This window comes from Amblyraja radiata, chromosome 4 (genome assembly GCF_010909765.2).
Source record: "Amblyraja radiata isolate CabotCenter1 chromosome 4, sAmbRad1.1.pri, whole genome shotgun sequence".
Lineage (NCBI taxonomy): Eukaryota > Metazoa > Chordata > Chondrichthyes > Rajiformes > Rajidae > Amblyraja > Amblyraja radiata.
In genome coordinates, this window is record NC_045959.1 from 66,046,341 (window position 1) to 66,066,219 (window position 19,879).

At 42.6% G+C, this 19,879-nt stretch overlaps 1 protein-coding gene across 2 annotated transcripts in view; it reads right to left on the bottom strand.

Annotated features, from left to right (window-relative positions):
• Positions 1 to 277: 277 nt before the first annotated feature.
• Positions 278 to 19,879, bottom strand: part of garem1 (GRB2 associated regulator of MAPK1 subtype 1) — a 103,173-nt gene continuing 83,571 nt past the window's right edge. For both annotated transcript variants that reach the window (XM_033019672.1, XM_033019673.1), the window contains exons 5-6: positions 10,407 to 10,564; positions 278 to 3,738 (exon numbers count right to left, since the gene is read on the bottom strand). In XM_033019672.1, the coding sequence (XP_032875563.1) occupies positions 2,811 to 3,738; positions 10,407 to 10,564 (1,086 nt within the window). In that variant the 3' untranslated portion in view covers positions 278 to 2,810. The remainder of the gene's footprint in view (positions 3,739 to 10,406; positions 10,565 to 19,879) is intronic.

Consider the following 19,879-nt stretch of genomic DNA (forward strand, 5'->3'; position numbering starts at 1 on the left):
ACTTCTTTACTCAGAGAGTGGTAGCGGTGTGGAATGAGCTTCCAGTGGAAGTGGTGGCGGCAGGTTCGTTGGTATCATTTAAGAATAAATTGGATAGGCATATGGATGAGAAGGGAATGGAGGGTTATGGTATGAGTGCAGGCAGGTGGGACTAAGGGAAAAAATTGTTCGGCGCGGACTTGTAGGGCCGAGATGGCCTGTTTCCGTGCTGTAATTGTTATATGGTTATTTAATTCACAATAATGGCCCCTCCACAGATTCAAGATGTAGTGAAGGGGTGAATTGGCAAAAAAAGATTAATTGATGTACTCAGTAGCTGTTTCTTATTGGTAGGATAAATATTTTGGTGGCAAAGCCATACTTAATACCCAATCCAAAACACCAAGATGGTGTGGTGCTTGTAGACTCGTGGACAAGGAACTGCAGATGCTGGTTTACAAAAAAAAGACACAAAGTACTGTAGTAACTCAGCAGACCAGACAGCATCTCTAGAAGATATGATGGACAACGTTCTGGCGGGGACACGCTGATGTCCAGCCAGGAATAACAGACACAAGGTTTGTGCAAGCAATTGTCATTTATTCTTCCTCCATACAGCTCCTAACTCCTACCATGGGGCACGGGCGTTGCCCGACCTTATATACCGCCCTGGAAGCCCAGTGACCTGCACCTCCAGTCACCGTGACACTTGACTCCTCCCTCCAGAGCCGAGGGTTCGTACTACGCGTAACTCACCACCAGGTGCCGCCACAACGTTTTCTGTTTGGGTCCCTTCATCAGTCTGAAGGTTTTCAACCTGAAATGTCACATTCATGTCTCCCAGAAATGCTGCCTGACCCGCTGAGTTACTCCAGCAATTTGTGTCTTTTTATGGTGTGCTTGTCTGTGACACCCCCACCAACCTCCACAGGGTTGCTCAGTATTCCAGCCGAGAATTGGAAGTGAGGATTCAAATTCAATGCAATCCGTTAAGTTTGGCAAAATGAAGAGGTTAAAAATGTACCAATTTTTTAATGTCTATCAAAATTACTTAAACCCAGCATTGCTATATACATTTGTAAAAACTGACATTTGAGAGATTTGCTGTTTTTTAGCTCAAACGTTTTAAGATCAGTTATAACCAACAGAAAATGTCATCTTAACATGAGTACACATAATTTTACAGTTATCTGGATTTATTTAGTGCCTTACTACATCTCTCAAAAATATACAAACAAAATTATTTGGAAGGGCAGTCACTGTTACGGAGAAAAAAGAGTAAAACCTAAATGCAAGGTCTGACATCTGGAAAAATACTTAAGGAGTATTGCCACACATTTTCAGCCATTGATTACAAATGGATGGAATTCAGCTCTCCAAGTATCCATCTTGTCTGTAGCACACAATTGAGCTAACCTACTATAACTTTCATTTCTAAGTGGATGACTGGATTTTGGTCTCACTCTAGAGATTTGAGCACGAATATTGAGCCTGAAATGCCAGCACAATAGAAAAGTTGTGTGTTCTCAGGTGCCATTTTCAAATAGGATGAAATGGCTCATCTGCTGCCTCAGCTGGATATAAAGAATCCCATGGCACTAATCTGACTTAGTATGCAAGAATTATCCAGTGTCATCGCAGTTAACCCTCAACGAACATCAAAAAAACATTTATTTTGTTTTTCACTGCAATTTCTAGAATCCTGCTGTACATAAATGGTTGTTACATTCTCTCCATTAATTACCTCAGGCAAGATAGTTCAAAACCAGGTAACTGACTAAAGTGTTTTGGGATGCCCTGAGGTATTGAAAGACACTTTCTTTGTCAGTTATTATTCTATTGCATTATTTTCAAAAGAGCCCAAAAATTAACACTACCAGGTTGGTGATTGGTAGAAGCAGCTAGAATGTCTTTATCAAAATCAACATGACACCTCGGGGTCTTGACCTACACTTTGTAAAGCAACAATCGATCGACTTTTTACAGCTCCTATCCCACTTCAACGATACTATTTCTCAGCTACTTTGGACGTAGTTTTAAACTGTAAAATTTAATAAGGAATCAGTTAATGTACAAACTACATCTCAAAGTGGTGATAAAACATCTCAAAGTTTTTTAGCAAGTCTGCTTATCAATCTAACATCAGGAGATTTCTACACATATTATGAAATAGAAAAAAAAGCTTACTCGGAGAATGAAGAAATTCAGATGAAAGCAATAAACCTCATGACTAGAACATTAAAAGATCCAAATGGGTTTATTGTATTAACTGGTCCTATCTAATGTAACGTCAATTTGTTCAGTTTACTCATTCCATAATCAACACAAAAACCTCAATATTCCAATTAATCTGCGTTTGTACATCTCCCAAAGAAACATATGTCCAGTAGTAAAAAGAAGTGTCACCATCAATTTATACATTAATTACCATGAGAATATAATGTGAACAGGGTGGCTAAGCAGCAGCATTGGCCCACAACAGTAGTGTTAGACCATAAGTCTGTACGCCAACAATCTGAGACAAATTGAGTGGACCTTTTGATCAAAAATGCACAAAATCGTCTTGATCTGCAAATCACTTGCAGCTTGACTACATTTACAACATATTGGATAACCCATTTTTATTTTCTTGAAATTCAAGCAATTGATGATAGCAAAGTAATGCACAATATCTCCTCTCTTGCTAGGACGCCATTTCTATCAGGATATAAAGTTACTAAGCAAACCATTTACTGAACTGATTTAATACAGCACATAATCATGGTTAATTAGTGCAAAACAATAGTTGCTGAGGTCAGATACTTTGCACCCATGTTATCCGAGTCATTGCATTACATCTTAGGTCTCCAGCCACTGATGAACTGCAAGAGTTTCTTGATTTGGAGTTTGCTTAATTTAAAATCTTCAGACAGGATCTCTTCAGTAAGCTGTACAAGTAAATTTCCATCGATTTTTTCCACCACAAACAGTAACACAACCTCCTCAGGTAGACCTATAAATTGTAGGCACTTTGACACCTCTTCAATAGAAAGTCCACAAAGATCAGTTGGTGGTTGCCAAGGTGACCCATCACCACATGAACGTTGTACTAGTTGCAGGTGCGGAGGAGAGGACAATAAAGGATGAGGAGTAGAAAATATGTCCTGTGTATTTTTGTTAGCAAAATTATTGGGTAGTTCTGTTGAACAAACTTGAGGCTCATCCTCAGCCCCATCAATAGGCGACGGCAAAAACAAAGCTTCTAGATCAACAAATTCCTCATCATTGAATTTTAGTGCACAAGGTGAAGAGGTGATGCATGGTTGACTTTGCTGTGTGTTATCTTCTAAACAATTTTCTTCATTGTCCTCTGAGAAATAAGCGGTGGATCTTGGGCATTCAGAAGAAGTAATGTGTACAACTTCATCCTTCAATTGTTGCTGCTCAGGGAATGTAGTAATATGAAGTCCCTCACATCTCCCAGCACACTCAATGCTCCCATACTGAAACGGTATGGGTTCTGTACTTGACATTTTGTGACGAGGATAGCTGTAATAACTTCGCTGTTGAGATCCAAAATTACCAGTCTCTTGGCCATCAATATCCCCATAATGTTGGTTTGGCCACGATGAACGATTTGAATGCGAGTCCATTGTGGGGCTTCTAAGCGGTGATTTAGTTCCACTGTGCATAGAATTAGAGTTGATCCAGTTGCAAGGGTAACAGGAAGCTGGGGAATGCTTCTCACTAGATGGAGGTGCATCATTCTCTGTGGCACCACTGTAAACATGAAAGCAAATTATTTTAGGCAGTTGAGAATTAGTGTTATCTGATTAGAATTGAACCAGTTTCCCTTGAAATGAATCTATCTGGGTGAGAATTAATTCCACATTATCAGCTTTCAACAGGCAATTTATTCAGTGCAAAATATAAATACTGGGGTTCAAAAGTAAAATTAGACAATCTTACCACCTCTAGTCGCAAATAATTGGCCTTATTTCTACAACTCTTCAATAATTCATTGCAACATTAAACGTGTTTTAAAATTAGAAAGCAAGAGGCAGGCATTAACTGCATATGTGCCATGTTTTAAATGTTAGAAAAAGAAAACATCTAAAAATGACCTGTTAAAACTGCTAGCCTAGTGGGAATAGCTGACAAACATTAGGGATGAAGCAGCTTCCCACAGGTGTGATGGGGACAAACAAGGATCCTGCAATAGAAGAGACAGAGGAAGGGAAGAGAGAGCACAGTGTGAAGATGGGAAGACGTACAAGTCTGGAGAGGAAGGGCAATAAAAACAAGACATGTAGTAGATGTATTTTTCAGCAGTTAAGAATATTAAAAGATTCCGGTAATACAAAGTTAAAGAACAAAGAGCAGACACAAATCTGAAAAATAGATTACTTTAACAAAAAGCCTTCCAGAGCTAGGAAGTGTATATCTAGTAAAGTGGTGTATTCTGTAGGCCAAACAGGGATTGACTGTACCAATTCTTTGACCAACTGCAATGGGATGTGGAACTCTGTGTGCAAGTTATTTATTCCCTTTGGAGGCCCTTTCCAGCATAAGATTATCATAATGGCATTTTTCATTTTGCAAGTGATCACATAGTGATCAGATAATGATAAGTGTGTTTAAGCAACAATATTAGCGATGGTTAGAATGTTTTGGTTGTCTGATTATAGAAAGGAAACAGAGGCTGAAGAGCAGAAAATATCCAAAAGGTAATGGAGGTTACAAATTTCAGTTATGATTAAGGTTCCTTGGACTATTTCATTGAACTCACGGAAAATGAGCAGAAGCTACAAGTGTGTGACCATTCCACTTCCTCTGGTTGAGGGAGTGGTCAATTTAAAAGTATTAGGTGAGGGGAAAGATTAGGAGAATCAAGTTAAAAGCCTGCAATGTTTTAGATATAAAGTAATGTATGAAAACTATTAAACATAGCATAATTGCAACTTCTCATTTAAACTTTAACTGCCAAATATGATTATTAAGCAGTAAAATAACAGTATTTGGCTCTAACTTTCTTGTCTTTGGAAGGATAACACGAAGGAACTGTGAACCTGCAAGATGAAACAAAAATGAAAGCGGCTTTCTTTTTGCCTGGGCACATATCTGCCTACATACCTAAGCAACTGATTGCACTCTCTGGGACACAGAAGAAGGAACTTGCTTTCAGAAGAGGTTTGAGTTGGGGAAAACCCAGAAGGTTATCTAAATTGAAAAGAGAACACGGCAAGAACATAACAGCCGCATAATTAGATGTTTGCACACGTGTGTGGACGTGGTGTCAAAGGACGAGATGCCGAAGCGAAGCAAAATAACCAAACGGAAACAACGCCGAAAAGCCAAATAACTGAAAGAGCGAGACACCTAAAAGCCAACTAACCGAACGGAAACGACGCTGAAAAGCCAACTCACCGAAAGGGCGGATTGCCGAAAAGCCAAATAACCGAAAAGGCGGGATGTCTAAAAGCCAACTCACCTAACGGACGCATCGCCAAAAAGTAAAATAATGGACACGATGTCGCGGGGGGGGGGGGCGGGACGTCAGCGATTGGTCCAGACCCCCACGTCCATCACATCACTGGGCGGGGGAGACGGGAAGGTGGGGTTCATTTTTAATTTTCCTTCTCCGCTTTTGGACTTCCCTGAATATAAAATAAAACCCCATGTGATTGGAACTTTCGGTTGATTTAACAAAATAATAATCCAAATTGGTTCCATAGATATTTACACCAACTGTAACAATTATATTTACATACATTTACATACACTACCGTGCACCTTGAAGGCCAGTGGTACTTTTGGGTGTGAATCGAGAAACCAGACGAATAAAACATGACTTTTTTTAAAGAAATCTTAGCTCCCTGAGTCGATTCAGTGATATGAGTAAGTGTGAATCGGTGTGAGTTAGTGTCAGCGTGCACGCCCGAGACGGGAAGTGTCCGCGCTGTGCTGCACCGGGTCTTTATTCCCAGTAAGCAGAATTCTTCCAACATCCCTGGACCCCCAGCTGAGGCGGAGGGTGGCCGTGGCCGGACAGCGCTGACCACAGGAAGAGAATGCGGGATGTCCCGAAGGATGCGCTCCTTCGGCCGCTTACACCTTGGTGCTCGGGTTCAGGGTGCCCAGTCATCTTCCAGCACCGGCGGTCTTGTGTGGGAAGGTACTGCTGGTTCGCACTGACAAATAGACACAAAATGCTGGAGTAATTCAGCGGGATAGGCAGCATCTCTGGAGAGAAGGAATGGGTGACGTTTCTGGTCGAGACCCTTCAGAGTGAACTGAACTCTCGTCGGTGAGAGTACTTGTGATTGTCCAAAGAAGGGTCTCTACCCGAAACATCACCCATTCCTTCTCTCCAGTTACTCCAGCATTTTGTCTCTTTGTCAGTATGAACCAGCATCTGCAGTACCTTCCCACACAAGACCGCCCGGGGCTGGAGGGTGACTGGGCACTCTGAACCTGAGCACAAAGTTGTAAGCGGCCGAAGGAGTGCATCCTTCGGGACAGCCCGCACTCTCTTCCCGGGGTCAGCGCTGTCGGGGCACGGCCACCCTCCGCCACAACTGGGGGTCCACGGAACTTGGAAAAATTCTGCTTATTTTGAATAAAGACCCGAGGCAGCGCAGCGCGGACACTTCCCGTCTCTCGGGCGTGCACGCAGACACTAACTCACGCCGATTCACACTTACTCATATCACTGAACCGACTCGGGAAGCCAAGATATTCTTTAAAAAAAGTCATATTGTTTTCATCTGGTTTCTCGATTCACACCCAAAAGGACCACTGGCCTTCAAGATGCATGGTAGTGTATGTAAATGTATTGTGGTAGTCAAAATATAATTGTTACAGTTGGTGTAAATATCTATGGAACCAAATTGGATTATTATTTTGTTAAATCAACCGAAAGTTCCAATCACATGGGGTTTTATTTTATATTCAGGAAAGTCCAAAAGCGGCGAAGGAAAATTAAAAATGATCCCCACCTTCCCATCTCCCCCGGCCAGTGATGTGATGGACGCGGGGGTCTGGACCAATCATTGACAAGTCCCGCCCCCCGGTGCCGTCATGTCCGTTATTTGGCTTTTTGGCGATGCGTACGTTCGGTGAGTTGACTTTTAGACATCCCGCCCATACGGTTATTTGGCTTTTCGGCGATCTGCCCTTTCGGTGAGTTGGCTTTTCGGCATTGTTTCCGTTCGGTTAGTTGGCTTTTGGGCATCTCCCCCTTTCGGTTATTTGGCTTTTCGGCATTGCGTCCATTCGGTTATTTGGCTTTTCGGCCTTGCGCCCTTTCGGTTATTTGGCTTTCGGCGTTGTTTCCGTTCGGTTATTTGGCTTCCACTTCTTCGCTTCTGCATCTCGTCCTTCGACGCCACGTCCGGGTACCGTTTGCGCAGGCACCTTTTAGGTGTGCTAGAATTGTTAACTTTTATTTACAACACAGCCCTTCTAATAATAGTATACTTACATATGCATAAACTGAAAAACAAAGTAGTAATTACAATTTGCAGCTTTGTTGATTTAAAACTGATGCCATTCTTGCAAAACTAACATGTTGGCTTGCATTTTGGAAATACTCAATCTTCAATAAATATCTGAAGGTGTTCTAAAAGGCTGAAAAATATACAGAACTACAGGTGCACAACCTTTTATCCGAAAGCCTTGGGACCAGACACTTTTCGTAATTCGGAATTTTTCGGCTTTCGGATTGGAAGATGTTTAGCGTAGATTTTAACGGCTGGCTCAGTGGTAGAGTGCTCGGCACATATCCGCAAGGTCGCGAGTTTGCGCCTCGATCCCGGCAGTTACTCGATCGCGAGTTTGAGTCTTCAATGTAGTTTTTTCTTGCAGAATAGGCGAGAATAGGGAGGGTTAGGCTGGGATCATTCTCTGCGAGATGATCTTAGTGCGGGAGACAAGTGTAGGAGAGGTGTACTGACGGTGTGGGCAGAACTTTGGAAGTGATTGCCCACCATTCTCAAAAGCCGCTGTGTCTCCCTGTCCCTCCAACTCCAGAGGAATCCGCTCCCCGATGGGCCGCTACGGCGACAAGTGGCAGTTCGCCCACAGCCCGAGCTGCGCCACACCAAGAACAAGACGTACCTTGCACACCATCAGCTTCTGCCCCAACGGGGAGCGTATTCCTCTGGAGTTGGAGCGGGGCTGGGCTGGAGTTGCTGATCTGGGATCTCCGTGCTTGCAGTGGGCCTGGGGGTCGGTGTCCCGATGAGGGGGCGCAGCTCGGGCTGTGGGCGAACTGCCACTTGTCGCCGTAGCGGCCCATCGGGGAGCGGCTTCTGGTGGTCCTGACGTCTCTTAGCTCCTGTCCAGGGGGGTGGCCGGAGACGTCAGGACCAACAGGAACCCGCTCCCCGATGGGCCGCTACAGCGACAAGTGGCAGTTCGCCCACAGCCCGAGCTGCGCCCCCTCATCCGCAACCCGGGTTCCTCTGGAGTTGGAGCGGGGCTGGGCTAGATCTGCTGCTGGCTGTGAGTCTCTGGGATCTCCGTGCTTGCAGTCGGTGTCCCGTTGGTCCTGACGTCTCCGGTCATCCCCCTGGACTGGAGCTGAGACTGGGAACTGTACTGCCCTTGCCCTCTCCCTCTGCAACTGCAAACAACCCCACAGTTCCCAGTCTCAGCTCCTGTACAGGGGGGTGGCCGGAGACGTCACAGCCCGAGCTGCGCCCCCTCATCCGCAACCCCAAGAACAAGACGTACCTTGCACACCATCAGCTTCTGTCCCTACGGGGAGCGTGTTCCTCTGGAGTTGGAACGGGGCTGGGCTGCCGCTGGCTGTGGGTCTCTGGGATCTCCGTGCTTGCAGTGGGCCTGGGGGTCGGTGTCCCGTTGGACCTGACGTCTCCGGTGACTGGCACTGACCTGGCATCGCCGACGTGAAGACAGTGCAAAGCCCCCGCGCCGGTGCAATGGGCGGGGAGCTGGAGAGGGGAGGGAAGGGGTCACACACATGGCCGGGAAGCAGAGGGGTGTAGGTGGGGTGAAACTGAAGGGAGCGACAATCTGCTGCTGCCTGCCCGCTGAGTTAAAAAGTTCCCACGCAAGACTCACGATACACTGTGTATCGTGAGTCTACCGTGGGAACTTTTTAACTCAGCGGGCAGGCAGCAGCAGATTGTCAATTATTAACCCTCCCGCGCAATATACTCTCACCTTCTCTTTTATGAATGGGGATTTAGTTCCCCTTTCTTCGAGGACCGACCGGAGGTTCCGCTGTCACCTCTGCGGGCCGCCCTCGTTGAACGTCTTCAAGGACCTTTCTTCAAGGACCGAAAAAATGTCCGCTATTCGGAGGTTTTCGTTATTTGGATGTTCGGATAAAAGGTTGTGCACCTGTACTTTTTTGTTCTTTGAAAACCTCCCACTCAATTTGGTATTTAAACTGATAAAAAAGGTCAAATCACTCAGCAACAAATAATGTGCAGAGATGCCACAAAGTAGAAAGGAAACAAATTAAAACTCTATTTAAAAAAAAGAGATATATATTGATTCTTATGGAAATGACAGTAAACATTTAAATGGACATCAAACTGTTTCCTGTCCATTTGAAGCAGGCAATCATTACCGTTCCAATCATAATTTGATGGCAAGATGTTGTATATTGAAAGGGCCATCAAGCATGGCACAATGAGTCAGGTTAATGGATAATATCCTAATCAAAAGGAAGATTTCCATAGTCTTACTAATATCAGGCTTCTGAACATTTCTTTCATAAGCTGTCATATTCATCTCTATATTGCATAAATGGAACGCTATGGAACTGTCACTCTACAAGCTGAGAACTATATTCTGCACTCTGTATTTTCGCTTAGCTCCACATTATACTTAAGTTTGACTAGATTGTATTTATATATAGTATTATCTAATCTGATTGGATAACATGCAAAACTAGGTTTTTCACTGTACCTTGGTACATGTGATAATAGTAAACCTATACCTAAAATAACTTTTAAGTGACTGCAGTGTATATTGTGTTGGAGATTGTCTATATTTGCTCTGCCACAGAATGTAGTTGAGGCCAGTTCATTGGCTATATTTAAAAGGGAGTTAGATGTGGCCCTTGTGGCTAAAGGGATCAGGGGGTATGGAGAGAAGGCAGGTACAGGATACCGAGTTGGATGATCACCCATGATCATATTGAATGGCGGTGCAGGCTCGAAGGGCAGAATGGCCTACTCCTGCACCTATTTTCTATGTTTCTGTTTCCTCATACAGTGCTCACAAAATGAACTATTTTATATATTCTAACCTTCCTTTTGCCTTGCAAAGTTTAAGGCTTACTAACTAAACCATCACAATCCACAATTACAATAATTCTGGAATACATTTTCTTGTCCTTATGTAATTCTCAAAGTTGAGGTCAGATTGCCAAATTGTCATTTTACATGACGCACTTTGTAATAATTTCTTACATGTTATGTAATCCAGAAGAATAGTAAGATAGCGTCGGGCTGGGAGAACGTGTCTGTTGGCGGATTTGCCGAGGAGGAATTGATGGACTGCATGTTGACGGCTTGACGTTCCGTGGGGGGATGGGAGGGGCATTCAGAAGTCTGCACTCTTCCTTTACCTGTTAATGAAACAAATGCTATAATTAACAGATGTTAATAAGGCTACCAAGGATGCTTATAAGCAGCAAGAACTAAATGATGTTTTTAAACATTGAAGTTTTCCATTCTGTCCATTATTTTCAGGCTAGCCAAAATAAAGTCTGAGTTATTCTCACTTACCAGCTTCTGTTGCACATCATCTCAATCCTGCATAAAATAAATGTGATATGTGTTTCTGATTTTACCTCCACCAGCCTTTCTCCACCATTTTCTGGGTAAAGAAATGTTCCTTAACTACAGTTTAATCATTTTATCAATTATTTTAAATTTATACACACTCTCTAAATTGCCAGACTGATATTCAATATTGGAGAAGTATAAATATCTTCCAGTAGCAATGTTCCAAAATCAAGTCTGCAATTTATCCCATCAGATAAAGCATAAAAAGAAGTTTAATTTGACACCTAATTCACTTTCATATCTTCAGTATTAAAAAAGTTATGGCCAATTTCATATTCGGAAATTAGCATCTTGAAAATAGCAATTGCTTTTCCATTGACTTAACACAAAAGCTGTGATCGAGGACAGTCAAAAGCCTGTAACTTTCTTAAAAATTAAGAGAACTGAGTGAAATCTTCAGTTATTATAGATTGAAGCATTCTGAAACAAATATGAAACAATCTTACTTGGATGACCTGAAATTAAAGCATATAATTAGTTAGTTACCCAATTGTAGCTAATTACAAAATTCAATTACTAGATCTAAACATCTATCCATTTCTTAAGAAAAGATTAACATTTTTTAAAAGCCTAAGTGTCCAAATAACATTCACACAAGAATTCACAATATAACATGATTTTTAAATCTCATTGTCATGAATTTATAGGCCAAATGGAAGGAATTTGGTGTTTAATTCCTGTAAATTAATGGGCATTTAAATAATCTTGCGAGTGGGATTTTGTGGAACGCGCTGGTTTGGAACGTTGCGGTTGAGGTGAATTTAAACCCCATATCGGCAGGAAAAATACTGCCGGTTCGTATATTTACATAATGACATTTTCGCAATGTGAAATTTTGGTTAAAGGCATCCTAAGAAACAAGTTTATATGAAAAAATAAACGACATACCTTGCCTTGTCCCCTACGTGAGACCCGTCCCGTTGTCGGCGTTGACGGCATTTGAAGATGATTTTAATTTTACTACAACAATTAAATTATCCAGCGCTAATTTTAATAAACTTAATAAAACGGCAGTCGAAGCGATTTTTCTTTAGCAACTAAACAGCCTGACAGAGATCGATTTGAATAGGCTGCAGAAAAATCGCATTTTAAACCCGCCCCCCTCTCAAAGGCGCCAAAGTCGCGCACACGGGCAGTGGCAGAACTGCAGCGCTGCTGAAGCTAAGTTTTGTAACATACCTACTTCCAGGTGGACCAAAATCATTCCATTTGGTTCCACAAACTCCATTCTCTAGTAGTGACTAAAATACTCAGCTTCGGGTACCCTCATGCTGAACTAGGCTATTCACAGTCTTAATGTCATGCCTGTGCCCTTTGCTTGGGCATCACTGAGAATGTAAATTTCCATCTCTATTACATTGCCTAATTTGATCCATAGTTTTTCAAATGAACGATTAGAAGGGCCTTGAAATGGCTTTGTCGAGTTGGATTAAAGAAAATCCCAAAGCTTTTTATACGTATAGTGGCCTCCATGATGTTTGGGACAAAGACCCATCATTTATTAATTGTCTCAAGACTCCACAATTTGAGATTTGTAATAGAAAAAAAAATCACATGTGGTTAAAGTGCACATTGTTAGATTTTAATAAAGGCCATTTTTATACATTTTGGTTTCATCATGTAGAAATTTACAGCAGTGTTTATACATAGTCCCCCCATTTCAGGGCACCATAATGTTTGGGACTCAGCAATGTCGTAAATGACATTGCCAAGCTATGTACAGAGGAAATAATGTACAGAGGAATCTTGGAGTCCAAGCCCACAGCTCACAGAAAGTAGCAACTGAAGTAGATAGAGCTATAAAGAGGTGTATGGTATGTTTGCTTTCATTGGTTGAGGAATTGAATCAGAAGTCATGATGCAGCTTTATAAGACTTCAGTGAGACCGCATTTGGACTGTTGCATACAGTTCTGGTCGCCCCATTTTAGGAAGGACATGTAGCCTTTGCAGAGGATGCAGAGGAGATTTACCAGAACGCTGCATAGATTAGAGAGTATTAGCAATAAAGAGGGAAAACTTGGCTCGTTTTGGCTGAGGGGAGACCAAATAGAAGAATATAATATTCTGAGAGCTATAGATTGGGTAGGCAGTCAGAACCTTTTACCCAGGTTGGAGCCATCAGCGAGTACAGGGCATAACTTTAAGGTGAGGGGGGCAAAGTTTGAGATGTTTGGGGCAAGTTTTTCCTCTTCTTTTTAAAACACCAGGTGGGTGCCTGGAATGCACTAACAGATGTAGTAGTGGAGACAGATACGAAAGTTTAATAGGATTTTAGAGAGGCACATGGATATGTGGGGAATGGAGAGGTATGGATCATGTGTTGGCGGATGAGATTAGGTTAGCTTGGCATAATGTTCGGCAGACATTAATGGAATGTACAACATCATTATACATTCCACAAATTCCAGGTCTACCACAATATTTATTCAATTGTCTCCTTCAAATCAAAATTACATTGTACTAACTGAACTACAAGGCTCAGTTCTAAACTTCTCACTCTTGTGTGCAAATCCCTCCATCCTTGCTCTTGCTTTCTCTGCAAATTCCTTCAAAAACTATGATATCTCTGCTCTATCATTTAATATTTAATCACTCCATGGCTGAGGGTTGAGCCCATAACTATCTCAGCCCTAGATTCCAGAATACCATTAGTGATCGATATTTTTACCACTTGGATGTGCTTTAACACTTCTTAAAATCTGCCTCTGTCCAACCTTTTCGTTATCTGCCCTAATGTCTCCTCAGAATAAAAGTGCTGGAGTATCTCAGCAGGCTAGGCAGCATCTAGAGTACATGGGCGATGTTTCGGGTCTGGACCCTTCCTCAGACAGATTGTAGTAGGGGGAGATAGCAGGAAAGGTGTGGGTGGATATGCGATAGGTGGATAGAGGTAAGAGGGGTTGGATTGGCAGTTGAATAGACAAAGGAGGCTAGAGATGAAAAGGAGACCAAAGGATATCAGATAAGGAGTAGAGTGAAATCTAACGGTAGAGGAATATAGGTGGAATGGAAAAGAAAGGGGGGGGTGTGATAGTGATGAGATTCAGGATAGTGTAAGAAATAGGTGCCAGTAGGATGGTGCAGGAGGGAGGTGTGTTATCACCTAAAATTGGAGAATTCATTGTTCAAAAAGTTGTGTTGTATTCTAATATCTTATTTGGTTAAATGTCCAATGGGATTGAAGTTTACCAATATGCTCTCCTGCATATGGGATTTACAGATAAAGCTACACCCATTATGTGGGCAGCACAGAGACTTCAATTTAAAATCATTCCTTTTATAATTTGGCAACTGATGTTATTCCTTATTTTGGTGCACTCGCAATATTTACATTTAAAACTTCTCAAACTTGGGTCATAATTACTACCCTCATCATTCAGTTATTTACTGTTGGCAGTAATGTTGGTATACTCATTATGCTGCCTGATTGATCTTGCCCCTTTTCCACTTTTACTTTGTTCAATCACATATTTTGTCATTTAATCTATTTAGTATTTTATTTGGTCCAGATCTTTCATTTTATTTTATTTTGATCCACACTTTCTCCAATTCAGTATCCCCACATCAGAGGAATTAAACTGTTAATATCATGATTTTCTATAACACAAACCCTTTCTACCTCATGTTATAAGTAGACACAGATTCCTATGGGAAGTTTACTCTTTTGTGAGCCTTCTCGCACAAGGCCTTCGTGGATGCATGGTCTATATTCAAGGGAATTCAGATTGTATTGCAGAAGAGAAAGGGCTGTTGTATGAATTTTTAGTGACCTCCACAGTATAGCAGTTTAAGTAATGGAAATCACAGAATTAGCAAATCACTACCAAAAATAATCAAGGATAAAGAATAAAGTTCTGCTCTTAGGAAGTTTACCTGAAAAAACTAAATGTTAAACACAAAGCGGGGGGGGGGGGAGAACAGGAATCGCCTTAACGAGAAATGGATGTAACATTGTTTCATTAGATATCACTGTACAGAATCCACTGCCTTGTCCATTTCCAAAGCAAAGCACTTAAGTGAACTCTGGACGGCACTTTGATAGTTGTTTTTCATAAAACAGTTCAGTTCTCTTTATTTTGTGTTTATTTTTTTACCCACATAAATCCCACGAGTGAATTCTTACTTTGTATCTCAAATGTTTGGTAGTGGTTTGTGAATGACAGCACGTCTGCAAGTGACTGAAGATTAGTTTGTATTATTTGCATGTAACTATCCTCTTAGCAGCATGACATATTAATTGTGCGTAATTTCAGTCCTAAATTCCATTTACTCCACTCTTCAAATACTCTCAATTTTTTTAATTAACAAAATGGAACATTTATGGTGGGACAGGTCATGTGCTCTGTTCTGCCTGCAGCTTACTGCATGGTACAGGGTTGTCAATATACTTTTTTTCCCCCTACAAATTTTCTCTAATCTGCTGCAAATTTACAGGGTTTTACATCTATGATCCGTATATTCCAGCATCCAGAGCATTTTATTTTGTGCTTCGATGCCCATAGAATGTTTTTGAACGTACCACTAGGTGGTGATCAAGCAGAGTTTTGAATAACCACTTGCCATTCTTCTTTCCTCAAAATGAATTTCCAATTTAATCCACAGGACAGATCTATGCTGTTGACCTCCAGAAAATTATCTTCCACTGTGTCAACCATTTGGGCTAAATACGGAATCAATGCAAAACGCAAACGTTTTTCCAAGACGAATTGCCTAGGAATTCCTAGGATTTTTACACAAACACATCAATCTTATTTGTCACATCACAGTACAGATGCAATACAAATGAAAGCATAGAGATGTAATAGTGACAATTAAAAGGAAATTATAAAAGGTAAACAGTTGTCATGAAAATATATTGGCAAATAAAATCCATAGAAGTTAGAAATGAAGCACATTTAATGGTGCCGAAATCTGAATCCATTCCAATCATCTACTGGTTGGGGTAGCACCACTGACTCCACAGTGTGTCCTGAGTGTGATAGAAGGACTTCCCAATACCATTACAGATAGATGGATTTGCAAAAATATATATTTTGTCAAGGGCACGCAAGATTTGCCTTTAAGTTGGCTCTCATGCCACTTTCCCCAGGCTTAGTGTGCTAACTACATCATTGTTTGTTCAGTTATGTGCAACTAAGTCTCTTTTGAAATGAATATTGAAGTCTCACACACATGGCATATTCTGTAACTTTACTGGCCTCAGTGCTTCCTGCCAATTGTGTTCAACATGAAAAATCCCAATTCACCAGCCAAACAAGAAAGGTTTGTGGCAATCAAGCAGTTTCCTTTCTTGTGAATAACATGATTTCATGAAATTTTATGGTGTCTGGACCCATTATCAATCTCAAACCTCCCCTTTCGTTCAAAAACCCTGGAGCGTATCGTTGCGTCGCAACTTCATTCCCACCTCCTTGAGTATAACCTACTTGAACCCTTCCAATCTGGCTTTCGCCCCCTCCATAGCACAGAAACTGCTCTCCTCAAAGTCCTCAACGACCTCCTCACCTCTGCTGACACTGGTTCCCTCAACATCCTCATCCTCCTCGACCTGAGCGCAGCCTTCGATACAGTGAACCACAACATCCTGCTCACCAGACTCAAAGACCTCGGCATTGAAGGCTCTGCACTCAGCTGGCTCCGTTCCTACCTTTCCAACATATCCCACTTCATCTCTCTCCACAACCACACCTCTGCTACAGCCGCAGTCACTCAAGGCGTTCCCCAAGGCTCCGTACTCGGCCCCCTCCTCTTCATCATCTACATCCTCCCCCTTGGTCAGATACTCCGCCACTTCAATCTGGACTTCCACTGTTACGCTGATGACACCCAGATTTACCTTGGCACCAAATCCCCCCACAACCCCCCCCTCTCCCATATCAACTCCTGTTTGTCAGCTATAAAAACCTGGATGCAACATAATTTCCTCAAACTCAACAGCGATAAGACAGAATTCCTCCTCATAGGCACCAAAGCCACACTCAACAAAATCAATAACCCCACTCTCACCATCGACGGCACCACTGTCTCCCCATCTCCCCAGGCCCGCAACCTTGGCGTGATCTTTGATTCCACCCTCTCCCTTACATCCGCCATGTCATTAAAACCTCCTTCTTTCATCTCCGCAACATCGCCAAACTCAGACCCTCTCTCACACCGCCCGCTGCTGAAAGACTCATCCATGCCTTCATCTCCTCCCGACTGGACTATTGCAACTCACTTCTCCTTGGCATCAGCTCCACCTACATCAACCGACTCCAACTGGTCCAGAACGCAGCCGCCCGACTCATCACCCACACCAAATCCTGGCATCACATCACTCCAGTCCTCAAAAAACTTCACTGGCTTCCCATCTCCCACCAGATCACCTACAAAATCCTGGTCCTCACCTACAAAGCCCTCCACCATCTGGCCCCCCCATATCTCACTGACCTCCTCTCCCCCTACCAACCCTCACGGTCCCTCAGATCCACATCAGCCGGTCTCCTCTCCATCCACAAGTCCAACCTCCGCAGTTTTGGGGACAGAGCCTTCTCCAGGGCAGCTCCCCCAACTGATCCGCAATTCCGTGTCCCTCACCATCTTCCAGTCCCGCCTCAAGACCCATCTCTTCACCTCTGCCTATTCTTAGCCCCACGTCCCCGTCCCTTTTCATCTGTGCATTAATTGCCTCATACTGTGTTTTGTATTGAATTCTGTCTTTACTTTGTGTACTAGTCATGTCTCTACTATTTATTTCATTCCCCTTACATGTTTTTCCTCTACATGCTCAATTTTTGTAAGGTGTCCTTGAGACTCTTGAAAGGCGCCCATAAATAAAATTTATTATTATTATTATTATGACTCCCACCCACCCTCCATTCGCCTTTACCCCAAAGCTAATCTCTCCCAGATCTATCAGCGTTACAGTGCACGATGGTAGATTTGCTGCCTTACGGCGCCAGAGACCTGGGTTCAATCCTGACTATAGGTGCTGTCTGTACGGAATTGGTACGTTCTCCCCGTGACCACGTGAGTTTGCCCCGGGTGCCCCGATTTCCTCCCACACTCCAAAGACATACAGGTTTGTAGGTTAATTGGCTTCACTAAAGATTGTAAATTGTCCCTAGTGTGCAGGATAGTGCTAATTTACGGAGATTGCTGGTCGGTGTGGACTCAGTGGGCTGAAGGGCCCAATTCCACGCTGTATCTCTAAACTAAACTAATCTATGATCTGTCTTGGTCGAACACGGTATATTGGTAGATGCTGGCAGAAAGATTGGATTGAGTATGACTATGACATACAGCTGTTTATTGATCTGTGGGGCAGATCTCCCAATTTAGATACAAATCTCCAGATATGTATTAATGACATTGCAGAGACACTATATTATATGCACCTTTGCTATGTCCAAATACAGTGCACAAGCTGATGCTTGGATATATTCTGCTGGAGGAACTCAGCGGGTCAGGCAGCAACTGCAGTGCGAATGGACAGAGGATATTTCGGATTGGAGTCCTTCTTCAGACAGAGCAGTCTGAAGAAGGATGCCAAACCTAAAGGTCACCTGTCCATTCTCTCCGCAGATATTGCCTGACCTGCTGAGTTCCTCTAGCACTTTTTTTTGCTCACCTTGTATCAGCAATCTCTTTGATATATTCATATGGTTTTTTTTTGCAACAATCTATGTTACAAAATGGCTCTCTTGTCTAGATAAGAGACAATAGGTGCAGGAGTAGGCCATTCGGCCCTTCGAACCAGCACCGCCATTCAATGTGATCATGACTGATCATCCACAAACAGTTCCTGCCTTCTCCCCATATCCCCTGACTCCGCTGTCTTTAAGAGTCCTATCTAGCCCTCTCTTGAATGTTTCCAGAGAACCAGCCTCCACCACTCTCTGAGGCAGAGAATTCCACAGACTCACAATTCTCTGTGTGAAAAAGTGTTTCCTCATCTCCATTCTAAATGGCTTACCCCTTATTCTTAAACCAGAGCTGCCAAGTTTTGTCAGAGCATTTCAGTATTCTAGTACCTGAAAATCAGTAGTTTGCTGATGAAATCAATATTTATACACGGTGCCTTTTGCTGAAAAAAATGTTATTTTATGTGCGGTCATACCCATGCAAGAGTACAAGAATGCATAACTTTGCTACCAATTGACATGTCTTCTACGCACCTTACTTGACAGTGCATTCATTGCCATCTTTGTATACTTCTGTTTGAACAGCTGCTTCCTGCTTTTAGCACCAGATGATGATGTTAGAACCATTTTGGAAGCCTCCCTCTCCCTCCCTCGCTCTCTCTCCCTCCTCCCTCCCTCTCTTTCTCCCTCCCTCTCTTTCTCCCTCCCTCTCTTATTCCCTCTCCCTCCCCGAACAGTCTGTGACCCATAAAGCACTTAGCGCTATGTGTAAAGGCAATAGCGCTCCAGCTGGTAGCGCTATAATTAGAACCCTTCCTTCCTTCACTGGAGTTTAGAAGGATGAGGGGGGTCTTATAGAAACATATAAAATTATAAAATGACTGGGCAAGCTAGATGCAGGAAAAATGTTCCCAATGTTGGGCGAGTCCAGAACCAGGGGCCACAGTCTTAGAATAAAGGGGAGGCCATTTAAGACTGCGGTGAGAAAAAACTTTTTCACCCAGAGAGTTGTGAATTTGTGGAATTCCCTGCCACAGAGGGCAGTGGAGGCCAAATCACTGGGTGGATTTAAGAGAGAGTTAGATAGAGCTCTAGTGGAATCAAGGGATATGGGGAGAAGGCAGGCACGGGTTATTGATTTGGGACGATCAACAATGATCACAATGAATGGTGGTGCTGGATCGAAGGGCCGAATGGCCTCCTCCTGCACCGATTTTCTATATTTCTATGTTTTTAACCCATAGCGCTGTTCGTTTAAATTCCCACACGCTAAACTGACAGCGCTGTTTAAACCTGTAGCGGGACAGGCAGATCAAAGCTTACAAAAATAATCAGCCAGATCTTGAAATTTAAAATACCAATAGATTTAATCTGCTATAATTTTTAGAGTTCAGTATGACTTTTTATATCCTTGCATTTTTTAAGTATGAAGATGAAACAGGAAGTCGGGCCGATTTTTTTAAAATCCGTAT